General features: G+C 33.4%; 1 protein-coding gene across 2 annotated transcripts in view; it reads right to left on the bottom strand.

The window, feature by feature from the left end:
* The window catches only part of LOC125056110 (zinc finger protein chinmo), a 51,669-nt gene that overhangs the window by 12,440 nt on the left and 17,062 nt on the right, over positions 1-22,167 (bottom strand). For both annotated transcript variants that reach the window (XM_047659054.1, XM_047659053.1), the window contains exon 2: positions 13,647-13,789. In XM_047659054.1, coding sequence (XP_047515010.1) covers positions 13,647-13,764 — 118 coding nt within the window. In that variant the 5' untranslated portion in view covers positions 13,765-13,789. The remainder of the gene's footprint in view (positions 1-13,646; positions 13,790-22,167) is intronic.

The raw sequence follows: 22,167 nt of genomic DNA on the forward strand, positions 1-22,167 counted from the left end.
CGATGACACACAGTAATTTTTATTTTTGCTTACTAGTAACTGTAAATGAAGGCTTTATCCATATTAATTAGAAAACAAACAGACACATATAGAAGAACCAAAATGTCGTCAAAATATTGTCGCGAACCAGCGGATTAAATAATAAATATATCCTAAAACAGTTTCAGATATTAGAGCTTTATCAAGCTTTAAATTAACACATAAATTGTATTTTACATACATCAATTATAAATACGTAATTCAAATTATGAGAAACATCGTATTAAAATTATATCAAACGAATCTTTTAATGTTTGTTCACATCGAAAGACGCAATTCACAAGATTGAAAATTGGTCCGCGTCACTCAAACACACCGACAATTTACACGAATATATTTTGAATGATAAATGCATAACCAAAGACACGTTATGCTTAAGAATCAGTCGTGCTCTCTTTAATTTATTTATGGTAATTTGCTTCATTCGGATCAGGTACAGAGGTAGGGAGGTTATCAGACAGAGATTAAAGAACATAAGTGTATGAAACATGCAGTTTCCACCAGTATTTAAAATACCAAAATGAAGTTGACTCGACACGTAGAGCAATACAGGTGGAGCAGCCTTTAGCCTTAGTTTCCTTCAAGAAAAAAGCGTACCAATTCTTGAAAGGCCGGCAACGCACTTGCGAGCCTTCTGGCATTGTGAGTGTCCATGGGCGGCGGTATCACTTAACATCAGGTGAGCCTCCTGCCCGTTTGCCTCCTATAAGATAAAAAAAAGCAGCGCGTTTAAGCTAAACTTTTTCAAAGGTAAGATTACGCACTATGTTCGCCCAACGCTTTTTATCCTTCCGAGGCCCTTTCATCTTTAACTACTTTCTCAAAAACAAAACCTTCACTAACGTTTCAAAACTCAAAGATACCCCACCAAAAGAATTTGCCACGGGCCCCTGATGGTATAGTTACGCCACTGCAGTCCTCAAAATTATCGCAATATACAAAAACTAATCAACCAAATTGGTAAGGAAATTCGGTAACGATGTTGCCGACTTAAATATTAAAAAATGGAAACGATAAATATTAAGGTCTCTCTGAAGGTTTATGGTCCAAACTTGACCTAGAGTTATTTAATCACTCTTTCTAATCTACCAAAATAAACCCACTACAGAATATTACTAGAGTAGTGACTCCTTATAAAATAATAACCAGGATAGAACAGGGGGCAAGCCGGCAGGAGACTCTCCCAATGATATGGATACTCAAAGCCAGGAGGCTCGCAAGTACGTTGCCGGCCTTTTAATGTTAACGCTCTTTTCTTGAACTTAAGAATTGGTTCGGAAATACTTCAGTGAGTGCACCACATAGTGGTGGTGCGCTGAAAACTGCCATCAAAAATGCTCAGTTGTGCACTCACTGTAGTACGAGTATCAATCTTCAAGAACAGAGCGGTAAGTATTAGCTTATACGAAATTCACGCTAACTCTCAACTTTAAGCCGCTTCAGCATTCTCTTACTAAGAATTCATAAATATTGCGAATCGCTTAACCACTAAACCAAGAGATAAACGACCAAAAACCACTTCCACACGATAGCTAACAAGGAAATAGTTCGGCATTGGCCGACGCAGCTTGCAACACCGACATTGACCTCATTTCGAGACCTACTAACTTTTATCTAACGCTATTAATATACGGCGTTAGGGACACTGTTTTATGTAAATTATTTACAGCGGTGGAATTTTCGACCACAGATTAAAAATCAAGCGCTCTTACAGAGAAGCGGATAGACGGATATTTATGGTAAACCTAGAATTTCGAATACACATGCACCGAAGAGGCTATACTAACGGATGTGATGTCCGTTATTTTTATAGAACGGGAGACAAATAGGCAGTAGCTTCATCTGATGGGGCTCGCGAGTACGTTGCCGATTTTTTAAGAATGGCGTTTATTTCATGGAACGACGAACGGATATATGGAATTTAATATTCTGCCTTCACGTCCGATGATGAACATCAGCTGGCGATCCGATAAACTCCTCTGAACAGTAATGGAGATCTGTGCCTGTCTTGTGGCTAGGATAACTTTAAACAATCCAGCCCTGCGATTCTGTAACTCACTTTTCGAACTCGCACAGCGGTTTTCGCAGCGGCGGTCACGCTCATAACAGTCGTGAAGCAGTCATTTTACGATTTGGCATTCTGATAAGGAGGGAGCTTGTAGTTTATTGTTCATTGAAAAGTGAGTTACAGAATCGCAAGGCTGTTACGAAATGCTTATTTGCCGAAATAAATACGAAAATACCAGTCATAGTTTATTATTATAGTAAATTTAAATGTTCAATAGAATAATACGCAGTTCTCTACATACTATTACGAAAATATTCAATTGTGTTCAAAAAGTCCTTCATGCATAATAAAATATGTGACAAACAAAACGAGCAGCTCTATTGTTATAGTATAGGATAAAAGTAATTTAATATATAAAAAATTAATCACATTGAATGCATATGCAATTTAAATATCAAAAGGGTTTGAAGGGCAAAAGGACACTCAAATAGGCATTCGAGGCTTTCACACAATATGGGATTCAGAGGCATAAAACAATAAAGGTACTTAAAAATAATAAAGGCGAATTTATTTGGTACAATATTAAATATTGAATATTTACTCAAATATGAATAGTAATTAAGTTAGATGGCATTATATTATTATAATTAGATTAATTAGTAATATAATATAATAATAATAGCAGCGTTTTATTTTAGATACTTATACATATATTATATATTTCTATCTCATTCTTTTTAGGTATATGTTTCCTATTTTGGCATAGGCATATCTTCCAAATCCCGCTAAGTACCACCTGATGTTTCCTTGATTTGATCTTAAATCTTAAATTATCCTCCTATTTTGCGTTTATTGTACCTTGGGCACCAGTTAAGTACTTGCTCCACTTTTCGAATATAGTAATAAAAAGATTTCTAATTTGTATCTATCTTTGTTCTCCTACTTTCTATCTACTTCTGCAAACGTATCTTTCTAAAACTAAAGCAATATTCACAGGTATTTGTTGTTGTCACAGAAATCGATAAAAGATATACTAAAAGATGTTCCGGAGATGTGTTATGTTAAAAAATATAACGTTAAGCCGTTACACTAATACAATTAGTACTTTACCACACCAACAGATGGCGCTATCATAAACATTAAATCCGCTACCAATAATAAATATGCGTGTGCATTATTTAATAAATTTATTTATGTGTTGGCGTTTAGTAAGCAGTAGTTAAATGATTTTTTTGTATACTTATTACGTTATTTCATAATACTTAGCCCGCAACATAAATTTTATTGAAATCTGATGGTATTCACTAATTATCAGATCGCCTGTTAAAAATTGCACAGCAATTCAATGTCGCGAATTCAAAATCTTACCCACTACATAAAAGTTAGAATTGGTTTACACTATTATGAGCTTCATCATTCAATTCCTCGGGTGCGTTATAACTAAATTACACGCGAAGACGCGATCGTTAAAAACGTGCATTCAATAAAAATATACGTCGAAATATGTACCTATATAAATAACATTTGCTCGAACGATAAAGGAAAACATCGTGAGGAAACCAACATGTCTTAGACAAGTCGACGGCGTGTGTCAGGCACTGGAGGCTGATCACCTACTTGCCTATTATATTTAAAAATTATCATGAAGATTCAGAAATCTGAGGCCAAGACCTAAAGAGGTTGTAGCGCCACTGATTTTTTATTTTTCTTATCGTCAAAACTAGTAGAAAATTATGATATTATATTTTGAATACGTTACGAAATACTACAGTATGATATGGCCGGATACTATCATCAGTATTATGATGTTTTAATTTAAAGATAAACACCCCAAAATACAGTTCCCGGGGCGCAGTCGCAAGCAAAATCTAGTTTATGTAAGTTATTGATCACATGACTGTACAACGTATATATCTGAACATTGAACAGGATGCAAGTGTTCAGGGGGTGGGGAAGTCGACTAACCCCGTTTTCAGCTCACTCACACTTTGAAACCAATAAATCGTGCTAGGGTTGCCGCTTGTTTTTAAATAAGGCTTAAGTAGGCTCAATGTTTATTAATTAATTTGTGTATTTATGGCTAATTCAGACCAAGTTTAACTCTAAGGTTTGTGGAAGAAGGACTCTCCTTTCGATCTAAAGGGATCCTGGGCCAGTACCACTGACTGGCCTGAAGCCCCAAAGGAAATCTTAAAATTTTACGGTTAATGAAATTAACCATACACAAACAACATCCTTAATAAGAATTACAACTTTAGCAGTGTGATACGCCATACCATTCAACGAAATTTATTAAGATATTTTAAAATTAAAAAGCATTTTGTCAGCCCTGTTTCGGCGTCTGTGTGCCGCCCAAATTCAAGGTCGGCGTAGGTGGTACCCCCTAGAGCGAGACAGCAAGTCCCCAAAGTGCAGGAAAATCGATCTTGCACGAGGCAGGGCTCTGAAAACTAGGTGAATCATGGCTTTTCGAACACCGGGGAAAGCGTTTCGGCGTCACTTTTAACAATTTTGAATTTCGACGATATTATATTGAATTGAGGATATTTTTAGATCCTTTAGATATTATATATTTAGGTTTCAAACTATTTCGTCAACACTTAACAGTATTAAAAACTAATATGGCGGCCGAGTCTTGATAAAATATGTAGGGAAGTAGTCGGGATCTTATACGTATCATTTGAATGTTTGTGATAATTAGGAAGGTGACGAAGTTCCAGCCCAAAAAGATATATGAGTCGGGATAGATCTAGAGGGAGGGGCTGGGGGGGTTACATTTAGATTCTAGGCGTGAATAGCCTCCCAGTTAAAAATTATAAAATAAAGATCTAAAAAATACGTAAGTTATATTAAACAAAATAGAAATCAAGTAAGTCGTTTAAATAATGATCAGTAAGAGCAATATTTTTCTTTTTTATAATGCCCACCATTCCAAAAGATGTAACTTGCATGTCCCTTTGTTTTATCCTAATAATCACAGTCAATCACAATCTTGTTTAAAATCACGCACACCTCTAAAACAAGCTTTGATTTTTTTTAGTTAAGAGTGATTTACGATGTCATTGTTTGGAATTTTAATGTTTAAATCTACAACACATACACTTATAATAGATTAAACATAGTTTAAATTTGTTACAAAACCCTTAAAACTTTGCATCAAATCTAGAATAAAACACTAAAATCTTATAACTTGACAGATAACCACTAAAATCTAACTCTACTAACTACCAATCATGAATTGGACGAAGCCGCATATAAAAAATCCTAATAAATATTTTATCTAATATTTGGTCACTAATTTCATATTTACTTAAATTGATAATTAATAAAGTAGTTTTTAACAATAACAATATTTGTTTTTTTAAGTAAGTAGTGTAGGGCCTTAGATCAAATTATATATAATTGTTTTGACAGACGTCAAATATCACGTCACGTTGTTAAATGTATTTTTTTTTGGAGTTTATGGCCTGGTATGTTAAATGTATTAATGTACGCGAGTGTTGCTATTTTTTTCGCTTTGCTAATAACTCAAAAACTAAATAGTTAAAGACTATTTAGTTTTTGAATATATTTTATAATACTTAGAAAAGTAAAAGGGAAAACATAAATTCAAAATTGTATTTAATAATAATTCAAATAAGTGTAAATATTATATGAAACTAAAACTTTCTGTTTAAAACACCTACTAATGCAAGTCCTAAAAGTAACAAAATTTTTATGAACGCCAGATTGTTTGCGCAGCTGTTAGATATATTATTTTCAATGTTAACATTTAACAGGCTTTTTTGTACGCTGACCTAGGTACTTTTTCACATATATTAATTATCTCCAATATATATAAGAATATTGCTATAAATAAAAAGTACAAGTACCCTTAGAGTCAATGAAATACAAATTTTATAAATATACATAATTTAATGACGGCGCGAAAGGCGCGAATCCCTATCAAATTTTTTACTTATTTATGGCATCATTCGAATTAGCGCATGCGCAATGACGTGCTGACTGTTGAGTTTTGGCGCGATTTTTAAATTGCGTTGGTGAGAATTTTTTTTAAACAATATTCTTGTTGAATTATGTGTCAGATATTAAATAATAAACACTTCCGACATTTATAGCATGAAAAAGCACCAATTAATAATGTTGTTTTCGGAAAACTATGAACCTTGAAGATATGACATTACCGACTCACAAAAACGTAATTAATATTGGTAATGTCTTAATCATGAACGTGCTATAAGCTTAAAGTAGGTATATAATGTTTTGTCACTTTTTAAAGTGCATAGGCGTGTTAGCTCCACGTCGGTCGTGTAACAATTATACGACATAATACGGAAGAATTAAGAAGCATGTAATACGACAATAAATAAAATACATTTAATTGACTTTAATCGCTAGTATGTATGAAACAAATACAATATCCCAGGCATTATTACGAAAACAAATGAACGAACGAATGTTAAAACGCTGCCTAGAAACGTGTTCCTAATTAACCCGTGCGTCACGCGTAAATAATTTAACCCTTCCTGAACGCAATCAATACCCAAACTTATCTCTGCCACACTAGGGGAGGCTCAGTGCATATGTAGAACCACCCCCAACCATGCCTGGATGGTTCCGTAAACATAATAGTATGTATATTTTAGTTTTAGAATTGCTTAATAGATGTTTATTCTCTCCTGTCTTGGAACAACACGAATTTCACACACACGCATTCTTTATCTAATAAAAATGTAAAGTATCACGCCTCAACTATAAAAATAAGTTTTTGGATATTCAATGTAATGGAAGATATTTTGATCTAGATACGTATTCGAAAAATTCATGATTCCTTAACTGAAAACGATCTTATGATTTTGGGATAGTTATCATCTGTTTTTATTCAAATTAGGTTATTGGTAGACTTGAGCCACGGAGACGGTTCATTATTGATATCTACGTTACAAGAAGCCTCTGTTATCGGATATAAAAATATATAAAGATTTGTTAGAGCCGTCGTCTGCCTTTGAACCCAGAGGGAACAAAAATATTTTAGGAAAAGAGTATGTAGGTCTTCGTTCGTCGGGAGAGTTAAATCAAACGCAACCTGCGTGGTTGTCGGAATCAATCAATAAGTGTCAAACTGAACTACTGTCAATACTCAAAGTCAATAACTCAACATTAATTTTGCACATAGGATAAAAATATTAACTAATTAAATTGGCTTATCGGAGATAATTTATATACAAATCAACTTTGGAATCTCTTCCATAAATTCTAAAATAAAGTGAATGCCAAAATGTAAACCATAAACAATTTTAAAAGCTAAATTTTGAAATAAGAACGTAAAGTTTTTCATTCGCTCGCAACCTTCCGCCAGCCTTAGTGCGTTTCAATGCGGAACGCATTGGCGCCCGGGCGTATCGACCCGTCGCTATGTGTGCCACTGCCCCCCACTGCCCCCTACTGCCTCTAACCCCCTGCCAGCTGACACGATCACTCTTGACTTTTAATACCCCTCAATGTAGCACCGTGCACTTGTGAAAGATTTAACGATAAGACAATTTTGAAGATAACTGGAGAAATTGTTTTTTAATCTTAAGGGTGTCGGGTCGTTATTATTTAAAAAACTTTTTGTGTTTTTGAGATTCACTTTGAAGTGTTTACGCGAATAAAATAACAATATTTATTAGTTACTGCCTTGCGATTCTGTAACTCACTTTTCGAACTCGCACAGCGGTTTTCGGATAAGGAGGGAGCTTGTAGTTTATTGTTTATCAGAATGCCAAATCGTAAAACGACTGTTTCACGAATAATTTGAGCGCGACCGCCGCTGCGAAAACCGCTGTGCGAGTTCGAAAAGTGTGTTACAGAATCGAAAGGCTGTACTAAAGCTTCTTTTGTTTTTTTTTAATTATACATTAATTTCTTGATAATTATTGTTAATTAAACATAGTCAGTTAATGTATACTAATAGCATTAATAACTTTATGTGTTATCATTCGAGAACTTCTGGGAAGTCTGTAGGACGTCTTTAAGATCTAGAGGTTTTAACAAAAATAAATGTCTAATTGCAAGTGTTCAGTAAAAAATATATTAATAAAAAATATCAATACAACAGGTTTCTGAAAGCATAGTATTATAATACTTATTACAAGTCATACTCGTTAGTTTTGTTAAGTTTTTTTTTGTATACATTGATTAATGTATACAAATATCTATAGAGCTAGGAATTAAATGTCCCAGATTGAGAAGTAACAAAATAAAAGCAGTTTTGGTCGCCCCATGTGGAACTAGTCCACTGAAGAATTTCCGAACCAATTCGAAAACAGCATCCTTGAATGGCCGGCAATGTACTGCGAGCCTTCTGGCAATGTCCATGGGCGGTATCACTTAACATCAGGAGATAGAGGGAGAGAAAAAGGAAGATATTATGTTAGGACTTTAATGAATTTAATTTTTTAAATTTATTTTTTCGATAATAATAACACGTGACATTTTAATTTACAATTCGCCATTGGAGGTTTCAATAAATTTTGTGCATAAAATATAAAACACTAATATTTCATAAATTCTCTTTACATTAAATTTTAATTTTAAAAATAGAATTTCTATAAGGTAATTCACCCTTCTCACACTCAATCGGTCTCTCGCTTTCGACAAAAACGCTGCACATCTTCGTGACGTTCCGTAAAAAATTTACGCTCACGCGTCTGAATTTTCTGAAACCAATGTATGGCTTTGACTCCATAGACATATTTATATCTCTGGGTTCTTGTATTATGAGTGAAGTGCGTTTTTATTTACGCACCGGTTGGACTTAGATGATACTGAGTAGGCACTCGAGGTCAATGGCTTTGATTCGAGTGTTAGAATATTATTACGAATTCGGCTTGTCTTGATCTTCGGCCTTTGTGTTTTATTAATTGAAGAAAATATTTTTCTAGATTTTTTGTTGCATAAACTCGTCCTTGGCGTCAAAGTTGTAGGCTGTATTGATTTATGGCTTTGTTCCAAATGAGTATACTCTTTTCTTGAAGGACCCTAAGTCGAATTGGTTCGGAAATACTTCAGTGGGCAGCTGGTTCCACATAGTGGTGGTGTGCGAGCGATAATATTTATAATAACTAATAAGTATATAAATTATGTAAATGTAAATTTAAAATTAATGTTACTTCTTTTTTTGACGTTCATAAGTATACTTGTTTACCTATATGAATAAAGATATTTTGAGTTTGAGTTTATGTTTTGTGTCTGAAAGCCTACTGATAATATATAATATAAAAATTAATCGCAAAATGTGTTGGTAAGCGCATAACTCAACAACGCCTGGACCAAATTGACAAATTCTTTTTTTATAATATTCCTTGAAGTACGTGGATGGTTCTTGCGGAAAAGAAAAATTAAAAAAAATGAGTGAAAAAGTCTAAAAACAACACTTTTCTATATCCCCATACATAATATTCGTAATAATACTTATAAGTCAATTTGAACTTTAATACCATATCATAAAGTTCAAGTGTTAGTGGAGGGGTTCCGGGAAGGTAAATTTTTATTTTTTGACATAATGTATTTGTTGTCTTATCAACTTTCTTTTTTTTATCTTACTAGCTAGACCGGTGACCCGAATAGCAGAATAAGTATTTAAAAAAAATAAAGAATCGACTGTTAGGCGGTACGATGTTCGCCAGGCCAGCTAGTATATCATATACATATTATCTTAATCTACACATATACAAATAGATAGTTGTAAAATTCAGACTTTAGGTACATTAAATATAACCATTACATAGCATTAAATCTCTAGACGAATAGCTTTGAGCTACATTCGTCTAGGCAACACGACCCTGTTTCCCATTTCCCAGGGAGGCTTGCCCCCCCCCCCCCCCCCCCCCCCCCACCGACCTCGAAAACTTCAGCGTCAACGAAACGAGCAGGTACGTCGCAATTAGTCAAGATTGTTTTCGTGGTACGTGGAATACAGTAATATTAAACCTTTTCACAAAATCTCGTGATAGTATAAAGTTGCTGTGCGCGATACTTCGTGATCCAGTGACTAGTGATTAATTATTATTAAGCCTTCATTGCTGACACCCAGTATAATATCTCTTTATATTACAAATTTTCATGTCACAATGTTCGTTCCCATACTCCTCCGAAGCGGATCGACCGATTCTTATGAACTTTTTTATGCATATTCAGTAAGTCTGAGCTACTATCTATCTTTAAAACCCCTAAGTAATAAGTAATAGAGTCAAGCCCAATTTTTTTTTATTCTTTAGATTTTTCTTTGTTTTTATTTTTTTATGATACAGCATACAAAAATACATACAACTCCTAATTTTCACCTCTCTACGATCCACCCCTATTCATTATTATTGTAGATAGTTATTTTTATTGAACTGAAACTTGAAATATTTCCTAGAAATAATATACATGCAAAACAAACGTTTGCTGGGTCAGCTAGTAATATATAAACATTTGTTTAAGTTACATAACCTAACTTAATCTAATACATCAGATGTGCCGGTTTTGATGATCAGCGTATCCTGTGACACATAGGCCTCTGCCAGCTGCTTCCGTTTCTAATGTTAGCTCTTCTTGTCCAAGTTGTGCCTCCTATTCTCTTTATATCGTCTGCCTATCTCTTCCTTTGTCCATTTTCCATCTCATGGTTGCCATTCAGTTATAATTTTTGTCTATTTCAACCGGCTATCTCTCGTCATGTGCCCGGTCCAGCGCCATTTCAGTTGCCTTATTTTCTTTATAATGTCCTCTACTTTGGTCGTTAATCTTATCTTTTCTGCTCTTTTGCGATGTTTCAGGACTCAGTGTTACTTTCACCATGCTTCTTTCTATTCAACTTTAAACGATGTTTCTGAGATAATACCCAAGTCTAGCAGCCGTATGTTACACATGGTAACATAAGTTGAAAACACTTTTCTTAGCTACCATTTAGTCTTTACTTTTAAGTACTTCCTTAGTGATGAATAATGAGTTGTTAGTAAAATAAAAAATAAAAATTTCATTAATTCCATGTCATTATGTTTAACATTAGTAGATACTCGACCTCCAACGGAGTAAACCTCCTCCAAATTTTTCTTTACTTAGATTCGTGATCTATGAAAATTTGAAACAGCAGATACAGGCTATAAAATTCCAGACAAACAAAATGCTAGCCTTGGAAAATTGCATGTGTCATTTGTTTTTATATGATAAGATTATTAAAATGCGTAGATGCGTCGCTTATCATCAATTTCTTGAAATGAAGTAAACAAGGTTGCAATATCCTTTTTTATTCTAATCAATAAGACTATTGTTGATTATAAACCATTTAGTATCCAAAATAAATAATAAAAAACAGTGGCGCTACAACCTTTTTATGTCTGGGCCTCAGTTCCAGGATCAATCTGATAGGCAAATAGGTGATCACACTCTAGTGCCTGACACACGCCGTCGACTTTTAGGGTTTAAGGCAAGCCGGTTTCCTCACGATGTTTTCCTTCACCGTTCGTGTGTACATAAAAACAAAGTCCATTGGTGCACAGCCAGGGATCGAACCTTCGACCTCAGGGATAATCGGACGCCGAAGTCACTAGGCCAACACTGCTCTGTCCAAAATCAAAATGTATACAATATTCTTCTCTCCTCACCATGTTCACTTATCTATTTATTTCTTTTCTCACTTCAACAACGATAAAAAGTATTTCGTGATACAGGCGAAATACCCATCGATCCAGGCATCTAAATCTTTTCACGCCGTATTTCAAATTCTCTAGTTTATATCACCATTTGATAAACAGAAAAAAATACTTCAAAAAGTCCACGAAGGTAATGAGTTAATATTTGTACAATGTCTAGCTATAAAATCATTATTGTACATTAATCAATATTTTTGTAATGCGCAAATTCAAGGCAATTTCTTGGTATTATGATCTTCAATGCAAAGCTACGCGAATCTTGTTGATAACAAGTTCGTTGACATTGAGTGATAATTTTTTGGCAGTATTGGTGCATTTTTTGATATCCGACACGTGTAAAGTGTTAGGTATAAAAATCAAGGTTAGCTACTAAAAATAAAATCTTTAAACAAAATATTTTTAGAAGCGAAACAAAGTGGATTATTTAAATTACTTCACAAGATTAAAACTTTTATGTAGTAAGTCCTGTACTGTGATTGAACAGTTTTGATCCCAAGGTTACTTGGGATTGGTTTGGCGCTTATTAACACCTTATTGGCCTCGACAGTGGTCTTCTACGTTAGCTGCATACATTACCGTGTATGGTACTTAAATGGAAACTACATACAGTCAAAGTCTGTTATAACGACATAGAAGGGACTACTCATATTTGGTCGTAAAAACCGATAGTCGTAACAGCCGATAACGTTGTTATTAAGTACCTCATACAATAGAATTCAGCCGGGACCTTTGATTTTGGGCAATATAACCGGTGTGTTCTAAACGATGTCGTCGTAAACGGTTTTGAATATATGTGTTTGTATGCTTAAATATAGGCTCTATTACATTCGAGGAAACGATATTAGATATAATCTTTGACGAATACTATCGATACAGACGTAGTGTCTATATATAAACACAATAGCAAAAGTGCGTGTTACATGTTCATGTTTTAAATTGTTAATATCAAAGCGTTATACAAATTATTTATTATCAGTTCTATCAGTCAAAGCGCTATTTAATAAGCTTGATCCTAAACGAAATTAATAGGGACCAAATGTTTGAGAACCCTTATCATTGAGTGAAAATAAATATCTATTTATTAAAGTAGGTACATCACATCATACATAATGCATTTTCTACAATATATGTTACAAAGCTATGTATTCTAAAATACATGACAATTATGGTGAACATAAATTTAATTTAGTTTTTACTATTTTTTTAATTGATCAGCCTACTAACGATTTATCAAGGTCTGGATAAGTACTGTTGACTCTGTGATATCCGCTAAAAATTCGAATAATAGTTTGTAAAACATAATACTTAATCAAAAGTATCAAATTCTTTGATTACTTTATGAATATGCTATGACTACTTCCGAGTTCCAATGTTATTATATGTTGGACTTTATCAAACATTTGCATGCAAATTTATTAATAAATGCCTAACTTTTAATAGTCCAAGAACGTAAAGCAATATGAATTTATAGCATGGGAACTTCCTTTTATAACAACTGTTTATTTATATATTCACAGCTTCAAGCCAAATTTCAACTAAAAGTATTATACAATTAAGTCATTTTTATAAAATTATCAGAAAACCTATTGCTATATATTAATCTCTACTAAATATATTTTTAAATCATAATATAATATATTTTATAAGGTTTTTAGTGATTTATATTTTGATTATCATATAGTATTTGTATCATTTTTATATACATACATCTAAGGTACTCTACGTTAGATGTATGTATATAAAAATCAAGGTACACAACCAATCAGAGATTTCCTTACTATAATTTACATTTAATATATTTATATGTAAATATACATTCTAGTTCTTGTGGTTAGCGTTGTAGTTGTTTATTTAAAAAACAACTTAATTCAAAAATAAATGTAAAATAAAAAAAAATATGTCAAAGTATCAAAACTCACCTTCGCAGTAAAGTGTGACGTCGGCTAAGCTCTCGGAGTTCCATAGGTTCGCGAACGAGGTGGCCAGGTTCGAACCGAAGCTGTTCCATTTCAAGCAGTATTGCTGCTGAGCGTCCATGCCCGGGCCTCCTCGAATATCTGCCCTGTTAACGAAATTATCCATGAGAATATTTTATCCCACACAAAAGGTTTTACAGGTCAGATATAATATTGTACGAAGATAAACAATGTTCATTACTCTGTTCAGAAAAAATATTATAGACGCCGCCATTTAATACGCAGTTAATTAAATTAAATTAACCGTAAACTTCTTAGCCAATAGCCTATACCAAATAAATCACCTAAGTTTACTAAAGGTATAAAAGACTTCCAGGCTCTAAGTTTTGATCATTACCATGCAAGATATGTGCACAGACTACATACATTAAACATAAAGCACACAGATAATATAAATACTATTTTTATTCTTTTTTAATAATTGTCATACATCAATCCTAAATCAATCAAGTTAAATAGTTTTTTTGTTAAACCAGTACTACTGGTAGGTATTAAAAATAGAGATTTTCTAATTTAACAGTAACTCCACACAAAAAGTCAAAAACCGCGCGCACCTATATGTAAGGTGAAACTGCAGGATACAGCTGGTAATCAATATTTGTAATCTATAATCTTAGAAAAAAAAACGCGATTCAACCTGTTTGAATACACTTGGTGAAGTAATTCTTTGTATTAGATAAAAAATTACAAAAATAAATAACGCGTAAGGAAAGACTTTTAAAAATGTAAGGAATTTTTAAAAGGAATTTCGTCTTTTCAATATTTTATGAAACAGTATTTAAACATAGCATAATGATTTATAGAGACTTTTCTTAGTTTCGAAGTACATATTTTATTAAACGAAATCTAACATGTAGATACTGTTGGGGGGTTCAAGTGCACAGGCGCTATTTAAGCTGCCAGCGTTAAAGGTACACTGCCACAGGGACCAAAATTTTAAATTTGTTTTAATTTTCTATTTATTCATTTTACAGGTTAAGCAATATAAATTGCAAATACTTTATATTTGGGCGTTGGAAATCAATAGTGTAGATTCTTAATTAAAAATTGATACGAGGAAATATTAAAAGATAATATGATGAAGAATAGTATCGCCTAAAGCAGACATGGTAAAACAAATAACAATATTGACATATTTTGACAAAGACAAGTTGACAGTTGACAAATGCAAAACGTCAGTACTCATTGTATTGCCATAACACTGAACACATTAACAATCTGTCTCCGTGGTCACGTTTGGTTATTGTAATTAACTTGTTCGCAACGCAACTGTTTTGAAGCTTATTAGTTTATTTGCTTATGAATAAAAAAAAATATAAGTCCATTGATAGTAGAATTCGTAAATTGCACAAAATTTTTTTTTTTGGTAAATATTTTTATGATTTTTTTTACAGATTAGCCGCACCTGATATTAAGTGATACTACCGCTCATGGACACTCATAATGCCCGAGGGCTCGCGAGTGCGTTGCCGGCCTTTTAAGAATGATATATCTAACAATAAATTATATTTCATTTAATGATAAATCTAATAATAAACGGCCGAAATATAAGAAAGAGTCTTTCCTCCAACTTCGATTTTGTTCCCTTTGGAGACACTCTTGGGTCGTGGGGTTCAAGTGCACAGGCGCTTATTAAAGATTTAAGTTGGCGCCTGGGACTTAGTACCGGTGACCCCAGAGCTGGTGCTTTCCTCGCTCAACGAATAAGCAATACAGAGAGAAAATGCTGCCAGCGTTAAAGGTAACTTTTTGAATTTTCTTTTTATTAAATTTTAATATTACTACGTAGGTTGAGAAAATTGTAAATACTATATATTTAATTGTTATGTTTTGGTTTTAATAAACGATTTAGTATTCAATATATTAAGCAATAAAAATAAAAAAAACTTTACACTTTAATTTTCATTCACCAAGTAATAGTAGCGAACAAAATAATGTCTAACGATTAACGGATAACGACCGAACTATTTTCTGACATATGCAATGAATTCGTAATTACAAACTGGCTTTTCCCACGTTGCCTTTTATTGATTTTCCCGTCCTGCTCAATCATAATTTATTACCGGCGTGTTCTATATCGATACCTCTCTAAATATTTAAAGTCAATTTTTTAACAAAGCATTTCCCTTTTTTATAGAAAACTACTACTTGGGGCAATTAAAATCAATAAAAATATGTACATGTTTAGTAATATCGTAATACAAGTAAGTTCCCTCTGCTACCTACTCGTAACAAGTATTTCACGAAAGGTCAAACCCAGAACTTGCACTTTGCTTTTAAGTCGTGTTGGTTTATCTCTAAGCCACAACGGTATAATTTAGTAACAGATGTAATTAAAAGCATTCTATATTAAACTCGCGTTTAATATATTTTTTTGTACAATAGTTTTGTTTGCTTGATAAGAAATGATTTTTTATCTGTATTGTTTGATGATCTAAGCCCCTAAACAACTTGACAATCAAAAGAGGCACTCATGTGAAAATTCCCTTCACTAATAGATCTGCAGGGCCGATACGGTATCGATTCTAAACTCCGTTACAGCCTAACTGTACATTTGCATGCGTGCACGACATTTCGCCACTCTCCGTTGAGCTTCCAAAAGTTGGACGATCAAAGGGCGGTATATCAGAGGGGGAGGTCATGTAATAGTGGACGTAATTTCGGCTACGACCTGGTTCCGGAATGCAACACGCGCACGCGTAGAAAGGGGGAGAAGAGAGGGGAGGGTGCATCGAGTTGCGCAAAGCACGGTCACTTGCAGGTCATAATGAACCGTTTCTTGCTTTGTTCTATTATCTATTGTCCCGTTACATGTGAATTACATAGACAAATTTCGGAATTTAACATTACAAATACAACTATTGTTTTATAATCTGTATTTGATCTTATCTAAGACGATTTGACGACTCAATGTTTTTAACGAAGGAAACTGCTGGATCAACTCTTTGCTCATTACAATTAAATTATTACTGAGTAATATTTATTTCAAGAAGAGATTTAAGAAAATAGAATTATTAGAAGCCGGGACAAGCCGCTAGTGTAACGATGTATCTTGAATATATAGTCGTAAACCAAACTATATTAAAGTCGGTTTAATAGCTGTTGTACAATTTAAATAGATTTCGGTTGTTTGATGGAGCATAAACCGGATATCAAACCACAGATTGTTTTAGCCTCTTTTATTCGCTTGAGAAATGCCAATGTCAGAATAGATTCATAGACTAGAAATAAATGTTATTACATTATAAACTTGTATTAACTTGAAGTTCTTTTTGTACTTAACATTGTAGTAATGGAAAATTATTTTTACATATTTACGAATAATTCACATATTTTCAAGTATTTTATTTGTTTAAAATATGTGGTATTTGAATATTTTTAAATAATTCCCCCCTTTTTTTATTTGCCTTTTGCAATACGGATTAAAGAGACCGCTGTTTAAAGGGCCGTTTTACTTAGAACCATTTCTTTGTCACATTCACAAATTGTGATTAATCTTTATATATATATAATTCTTCTGTGAGTGTGTATGTCACTGAACTTCTCTCAAACGACTGGACCGATTTTGATGAAATTTTTTGTGTGTGTTCAAGGGGATCTGGGAATGGTTTAGATTCATAAATCAGCCCGGCAGATGGCGCTGCAGTCGGTACTTCATACTTTGTTAAATATCCTAATCGCTTGAAATAGGTATAATGCAAGACAAAGTCTGTGGGGTCCGCTAGTCTATATATATAAAAATGAAACCCGTTTTCCGTTGTCACGACATAACATGAAAACGGCTTGACCGATTTGTCTGATTTTTTTTTATAATATACCTTGAAGTACGAGGATGGTTCTTACGGAGAAAAATTTAAAAAATTGAGTGAAAAACTCTAAAAACAACACTTTTCTATATTCCCATACAACATATTCGTAATAACACTTAAAAGACAATTTGAACTTTAATACCATAGCATACAGTTCAAGTGTTAGTGGAGGGGTTCCGGGAAGGTAAATTTTTATTTTTTGACATGTCTTAATTTGTTAACTTATCAATTTTCTTTTTTTTATCTTACTAGCTAGACCGGTGTCCCGAATAGCAGAATAAGTATTTTAAACAAATAAAGAATCGACTGTTAGGCGGTACGATGTTCGCCAGGTCAGCTAGTAATAAATAAATCAGTGGCAATACAGGTCACGGTACACCTTTTTAGGTCAGGGCCTCAGATGTAGCTGTTCCAGGATCATTTCTCAATATAATAGGCAAGTAGGTGATCAGCCTCCTGTGCCTGAGACACGCCGTCTGCTTTTTGGGTCTTAGACAAGCTGGTCCTCTCGATGTTTTCGTTCACCGTTCGAGCGAATGTTAATACGCACATAGAAATAGAGTCCATTGGTGTAGAGCCAAACCTACGACCTCAGAGATGAGATTCGAATGCTGAAGCCACTAGGCCAACACTGCTCACAAATTATGATTATATTCTTTAATACAAAAAATTGTTAATACATATTATTTTTATGTATTCTAGAACCCTTAGTAGTTTTTTTCTTTTCCTTACTAGGGTTGGGAAGAGATCGATTGTTAGCGGTAAGGCCGCCTGTTGCCGCTATAATTTATGTTATATATATAAGTATGTACGAAATATGCAATGGAAAGTGTTACTAAATAAATAAAAATTACAACTTCACATTTAAAAATTATATAGTCTATACAAATCAAACGAAATAAAACAAAATGATACAAGGCGTATCACAGATTAATATTACAGCTTAAAACATCTGTGGTAACATTGCTAAGTAAATAAAAATTGTAAACACGCTGCAGTGACACAGTTCTTTATCATTTGTAAATGGGTAATGGGGTCAAATGCATTGCGTCCGAGACTAGCGCTGGGAACGTCAATATTGATAAACTTTTACTTTCATTCATGAATTTCAACTCAGAGTCTTTTATTATCGCTATATTAAAAGACTTATAATATTTAATATATTCTAGATTAATATATGCCTCTATACCGATTTGATAGTGTAAAGAAAAAAATTAAAAACTCTTTCGGGCTTTTTTGTTGTTTAAAAACGAAAGAATGGAGTTGAAATTTGATTGAATCTGTGATGAAGTGCGTTTATTTATTAGATAAACAAAATTGTTAATAATATATTTCAAAACCTATATGCGTAGTATTTAATTGTTTATGGCACGTAGATATGGCAGTGATTCCAACTTGGGGCTTCCCCAGGGGGAATCGAGATGGCCTAGATGCTGTTTAGGACGGACATCTATTTAGGGGGTACTTTATACAGGATTTTTCCTAAAAAACGCGCTATTTCATACAATTTATATTAAGCCAAGAACCCAACCAACAATCTAAACCTGATATAGACTCCAACTGATATATTAAAAGGATACAAATCGAAATTATATACTATTATTATACTACTCATAGTTTATGTATTATTTATGCATATTTGAAATTATATCTCAAACCGAGTGTACATTGTACAACCAAAACTTTAGGGGGTTTTAAACGATATTTAGGAGTATTTGAAGTTTGTTCTAGGCGGAACATTTTGTAGGAGTTGGCATCACTCACTTCTCTTGTTAGGCTAGTTTCGGATTCAGCGCACAAATAATATTTCTATCTAGTGTGCAGGGTACAGTGAACGAAAACATCGTGAATCAGTATCAACCCATTCGACGCTAGTTAATGAGCTGAAAAATCAGACATACCCCCTCCCCCTGTAACGCGCCGTAACGTTTCTGTACCAATAGTAAAACGTTTCGTGACCACCCAGTGACTCTTTATAAAAGTTACCTTTATGTGGTGTAAAGTACGGGAAAGTCGAAAATAACAATAACGCGTAATTCAATCCCCGCCCCGCATCGTATCGTTTTACAAAAAGAGTTTTCTGTTTATACATTTTTAATTATAATATATTTGAATATTAGCTAGAACAGATTCAAAACTAAGGAATATTTCCTACTTAAACTGACAATAAAGCTTTCTATGTATAAATATGACAACAATGAATAACCGTTTCCTGTCAAATTTCGAAGCAAATTACGTTCTGTCTCTACTCAGTGATTCTGTGTTACGCAACACATTTCGACATACGCATGCACAGACTACTTTTCTAAATTCTAAATGTGATGCATTTATACTATGCATTGGACGGATAGTAGTACTAACATACTATATAAATCTAAATTATAAACTTAATGTTTATTATAAAGTATGCAACAAATTGTTAATAAATATTTTTTAGCCTTATCTTATTTCCTATTACAAAATCAGGAACATTCTCCGGTAAAGGCCTCTTCCAAGGCTTGCCATCTTTCTCTATCCCGAGCTATTTGGATCTATTGAGAAACCGTGATTTTTTAAATGTAATATATAAAAAAATAAAAAAATCGCTAACGAAATAAAACAAATTATCTGATATCGCAGATTAATATTACAACTTAGACGACTATTATAAATATTGTAGATTTGTAATTAATAAATTCAAAAAATATTTTTTTTAATTCACCATTAGAATGCGTTTACTCGGAGTAACATAGGCTATATTTATTTCTAAAATACTTTTTAAATATTGCACGAAGCTTTTTAGCAGCTTTTACAGATTATATTTTTTTAATAATCCTCGTAACATTAACTTTGGCAGATTTAAGGCACGCAACAAGAATTCTTACCAAAAAGCTAATAAATAAGTTCACGGGTAAGTAAAAAATATTTTCGTTTCTAAAATATTGATTATTACAGAATAATTGATTAAAAGGCATGCACAGAAAACTAGTAGTTGCGGATTTTATTAAAGTTTCGGATCGAATATTTATATATATTATCTGTAGCTAGTTACGAGATTCGATGAATCATAAACAAAGGCATGCACAGAAAACTAGTAATTTCGGATTTAATAAAGTTTCGGATCGGATATTCTATGTTTATTATTATCTGTAGCTAGTATATCCTAACACACTTTCTACTGCGTTTTCAAACGCGGCACGATAAAACGAATAGAAAGTTGCAGGTACGTTGCAGTGCGTACACGCATCGATGTTTGGAACTTTGCGTCACTTGACCCAGATTTTTGTGTGAACCACGGGAAGTTAAAGTTAACTATTTGACGTTGAAACCCGTTATAGTAACTTATACACCGTGGTAATGAAATGAAAAGTAGAAGGAATAATGAAATAAAAATTAATGCGACACGATATTCACGATTGGTTCATGTGCCTCGTACGAACACTATGCGTTATTCTAATGTTTCGGGTTTTAGTTAACACGAATTATTAATTGTCATTTTCTAGCTTACCAAAGAGGTTGTGAGGAAATATTTCAAGAAGTGGGAAGAGAAGTTTAATATTTAATTTTAGTTATTTTTTACTTTTTTTTTATGGCTCTGGCACGGTTTGTGCATTAGCCAGCGTCAAGTATAAGATTTTTATAATTCGCACTTGTAATATCCATCCTCGGCCTAGAACGTATTGCTACGTTCTAAACCTTCACAGTCTCCTTTCTTAGTTAGCATACTCACTGCTTGCCGTAGAAATTCGACCGTGCCCTCCATGTATGGTTTAAGCACTCGCCCGGTACCGCACAACCCTCCCAAAGGCCGAGAACAAATTTTTAAATTAAATTAAAACTTGCCCTCGAACCGGGAATCGAACCCGGTACCCCTCACCTAGCTGCCACTTAATAAGACCGCTAGGCTATGAGGCCCTTTGTTTTTTACTTATAAATGTACTTAATTGACTTATGCTTTCTGTTTATCAATGTAATCTGTTTTGGCTTTGTATATCTAAGTGTTTTCTTTTATACTATGGATATGTGTAGCTGTCATATTAATTATAAATAAATAATTGTTATTATATATGTCTATTCTCTATTGTTTCTTTTGGTTTAGGTCTCAGAAGAGGACAGACACATCCATTTAAAACTTTCTTTATATGCTACGTGATTATCGATACATCGATTTATCCGGTCTAAGACGAGCCTGTTTCCTACCGATGTCTTCCTTCACCGAGCAAATGACATTTGTGCATAATAATACTGTTGCTCTGCCGTAGGTCGAACTCACAATGTTAAAGTAAATTGTGAGTAAATGTAAAGAGATTAGCTTAGATACAAGACTCTACGTATATATATTGCTTTGGTTTAACCAATATATTAATTTGATTCGTGTATTTTAAATTCTTCGATTAGGGTCTACATTACTATCTGAGGTCTTCCTTCAGTGAACAATTCTTATTTGCGCATAATAAAAATTCGTTGTTGCACTGCTGGAGGTCCAACGCACGATATTAGAGTTGAGATTAGCTTAGATGCAAGACTCTATATGTTGCTTTGGTTTAAAAGGATCGATAAATTAATGATTTTTTTAAATCAAAAGTAACCTTAATTACTATAACTACAATCCAGTTTTATCGATTTTTTTCTAATTAGATATTATTATGGCAACGTTATTTCTGATCAAGGTTTCT

Source organism: Pieris napi, chromosome 14 (assembly GCF_905475465.1).
Source record: "Pieris napi chromosome 14, ilPieNapi1.2, whole genome shotgun sequence".
NCBI lineage: Eukaryota > Metazoa > Arthropoda > Insecta > Lepidoptera > Pieridae > Pieris > Pieris napi.